Source organism: Rhea americana, unplaced genomic scaffold (genome assembly GCF_003343005.1).
Source record: "Rhea americana isolate MKP2758 unplaced genomic scaffold, rheAme1 scaffold_143, whole genome shotgun sequence".
Taxonomy (NCBI): domain Eukaryota; kingdom Metazoa; phylum Chordata; class Aves; order Rheiformes; family Rheidae; genus Rhea; species Rhea americana.
Window position 1 is genome coordinate 1,320,109 of NW_028185517.1, and position 3,591 is coordinate 1,323,699.

The 3,591-nt window shown below is 40.8% G+C and overlaps 1 protein-coding gene across 3 annotated transcripts in view; it reads right to left on the reverse strand.

Moving 5' to 3' along the window:
• Nucleotides 1-3,453, reverse strand: part of SAMD11 (sterile alpha motif domain containing 11) — a 129,365-nt gene extending 125,912 nt beyond the window's left edge. For 2 of the 3 annotated variants that reach the window (XM_085298972.1, XM_085298971.1), the window contains exon 1: nucleotides 3,342-3,453. In XM_085298972.1, the coding sequence (XP_085155098.1) occupies nucleotides 3,342-3,413 (72 nt within the window). In that variant the 5' untranslated portion in view covers nucleotides 3,414-3,453. The remainder of the gene's footprint in view (nucleotides 1-3,341) is intronic. The other variant, XM_085298973.1, reaches the window with a different exon arrangement.
• Nucleotides 3,454-3,591: the final 138 nt, after the last annotated feature.

A 3,591-nucleotide genomic window follows, 5' to 3' on the forward strand; every position in this document is an offset into this window, starting at 1 on the left:
GGCGTCTTTCCCAAACCGGCTCTGTGGCACGATGCAGTTTCCCTTCCCGATCAGCCCCTCCTCTCCCCAGCTCCGAAAGAGACCCAGACTGGGCCTCAGCAGTCGCTGCTGTTGACCAAAAACCCCGACATTACAAATTTGGTTGGACAGGGGTGGCAGGACTGGGTAAATGAGGCAGAATCTTTCCTGAAGGCAGAGCCGGGACAGGTCCCTGTAGCACCTCCTTATCAACCTGCAGAGACAGCGGATGGGGGGAGATGCAGATGCCTACAAGCAGCTGGCTTGCCCCACTGCAAAGACAACTCCCCATCTCCATACCCCCCCACCTGATAGCATAGTAGCCTAAGGATCCAGGTCTTGCACACTTACTTACTACATCCATACTTATCTACAGTATAAAATATAAGGCAGTTCTACATACAAGGCCAAACAATCCTCTGATCCGAGTGGTACTTAAGCCTGTGATCACTAAATGGCAAAGGGTGAACTGTGCCCAACTCTTGACCCACTTCCTTGTGTAACAGTTCTGAACGCGTAGTGCGTGCAGCTATTGTACAGAGCTACCAAAAGACTCCAGGATCAAAATGTGAAAATGTGTAATTGTCATTCAGTCAGATATGCATTCTCATTTCAGCACAGAAAATTCAATAAGCAATGTTAAACACATTTCCGATAAAAGCTCCCACTGAGGTTTGTTCTTGCTTTAAAATGCCTTGTCTTAGAGCACCCTCAAAGTTAAGCACCACTAGCCAGCAGCACCTCTCCCAAGCAAAAAAAAAAAAGGCAAGCTGCATTCAGTCCTCTGATAACAAATCAGTTTCACATTCACAGGTTGCAGAAAGAAATATGTCTTGAATTTCCAAGACGTGCTCCAAGAGAGGAAAGATGACTTTGTGGTTAAAATAGAGTACAAGAGACCTAGCATCTTTTTTTTTTTTTTTTTTTTTTTTTTTTTTTTTTTAGTTCTGCCACCATTTTCTTTTGTATGACCTTCAGCAAATCACTGAAGTTCATGTTCCAAAATGTGATCTATGTGCCTCTGAAATTAACAGTGATGTGGACACTGGAGGACAGTTTTATGGATCTTGCTGAAGGATCAGGGACAGATTTCAGAAGATTTGAATAGTATGGAGTCTGGCTGAAACCCAGAAAGCTAGTGGGGTTCTGTAGATGAGATCTCCAAACAGCATCAATACCTCAATTAGCACTTTTATAAATAGGGTAGTAACACTTTTCTTACTATTTGCCAAATCCTTTGAGATGTGGTGAACTGGAGGTGGCATATGAGTATAAAATACCCTAGTATATTCACATTTTATTTTTAAAGAGCATTTTCTATCAAAAGGATGTATTCATTAATACTAAAAATCCATATTTCTTTTAAGTTCATTCTTAATAGTAGATTATTTAGTGGAAATTACACAACCTTCACCTCAACATCATAAATCTTAAAAATCACTTTTTCAGAGTAAGAGAAATTAAGCCCAAATCATAATTACTCTGCTAAGCCCCTGCTCCCCCCCCAAAAAAAAGGGGGGGGAGGGGGAATAACAGCTAGCTGCTGTGCAAATTCTGTCAGCAAAACACCTCCTAATTCATTTGGCTGGGAAAGCATTTAAGGGGCAAGTCCAAAAGGATACATTTTTCTGTTCCCAAAACTCCACAAACCTCTCTCTTGATCTATCTGGACTCGTCAAACTCAGTTCTGTGTTAAAAGACACTTTAATATGGCCTTTGTTTCATGCACAGCTGCCTTCCCATCTGTAAATGCATAGATAGCATCCCTGGGCAAGTATAACAAATGCTTATGTTAAGAAAGCACTACTGTCAAGAAACCTTTTGGCTATCACTTAATGCAACTTATTACCTAGAAATGACCACTAGACAGTATCACCTGGCCAGACACTCCTCAGCATCACCAGCAAGTGTTCTGCAAGTCACTTTGGCCTGCAGACCGCTGCTTGTGGGCCTCTGAGCCATACGATTAGTAACAAAAGCACAAGGAAAACTCACAACTGCAAAATATATATATACACATATATATATACATATACATACATATACATATATACAACACAGCATCATGCTTTGCCCTGTAAACTCAGAGGAACTATATGTGTCCTCCAGAAAGGCCAGGTTTCCCTCCATCTGGTTTGCTCTGTTTAAAATACCATGATAATGCTGCAATACCACTAGTAAGTTCTATGTGCAGCTATCATTATTTTGGTATGAGCTGCTGCTCCACAGAATAGACTCAAGAGACTCGCGTCACACAGATGATGTCTTCATACAATCTATGCAACTGTTCAGTATTGCCCTAAGCTCCTTCCCATGTTCAATGTGTATGTTTGTATACATAAACACACATGCATATATATACCATGCAGGAATCATTCAATTTGGATTTCTATCATGCAGAATCATAAAGATATTCCATGTCAAAAGAAAGTGCCTCACAGAAACAATAAGAGAAAAAAAAATGTTATTTTTTTTCTGGATAAAAATGCATAGATCTCAAGCTGCATCTATTTCCACAGTGCTACTGACAGCAATGTTTTAGTCATGATGATTTTCAGAATAATACCCATTTTAGTTCCATTAACCAACAGCTTTACCATCCTATTCAAATGTTACTGTATTTTATGGTTATTTCTACATCGATTAACTGATTTCAGTATCTTAGTTAACTACAATTTTGGCAACTTCTTTTTATTTCTAGTATCAACATCTTTTTCATGAAAATACTAATATCAAACAGAGACTTTAGAAGTCCTCRAGATAAAGGTGTAGAGCAGAAAATATGAGGAACTCTGAAGTCGGGCAGAAAAGATGGATAAAAACAGYAACTGCGATCTGTGACAAGAATGTGGTAAAAGTTGTGAAGAGTTAAGATGAGCTCGTTACTCATTCAGTTTATCTAAAAAGAATCCATTAATGGTTTGTAAAGTGTGGCTGTTCTGACTCTGTCATGTGGGCGCAATTGTAATTCCCTTCGCTTTATTTAGCCATTTCACTCCTCTGCAAAATACATAAAAAAGGCCCGCGTGAGGACGGGGAAGCGGCTGCTAAATGATTTAGCATTTGCATATAGCTGTGACAGTCCCCCCAGAAAACCATACAATCTGCTTCGTTTGCAACCCCCTCTTCTGCTAGCCTTTAACTGGACTGCAGGTACACTCACAGTGTAAGCAGTGCTTTGGCAAAGGTTCAATGACTGACAGTTCCTAGCCCTCAGAGATCACAGCTCTGTGATCACAGAAGCAAAGGGATTTTTTAAGGGAAGGAGGCGGAGGAGAGGGGAGATGTCTTAACTAAAGCACATAGTTTAACAATAATCTTACCACTGGAGACGAAATTCGACACCCAGGGCAATCACAGATTGGAGGATGTACCTGTAAGATTCCTTTGGACATAAGAGTCTTCAAACTTTTCCCTGGATGAAGAAGAGAAGAAAAGAAGAAGAAGAAGAACGGAAAAAAGGATCAGTACTTTTTTAAAAAAGGAAAGTGTCTAGGGAACCGGGGAGGGGGGGAGCTCGCGGTTCCTTCCATACGAACACCCCTCCCCTTGCCTGCCTGCGGGCACCCACCC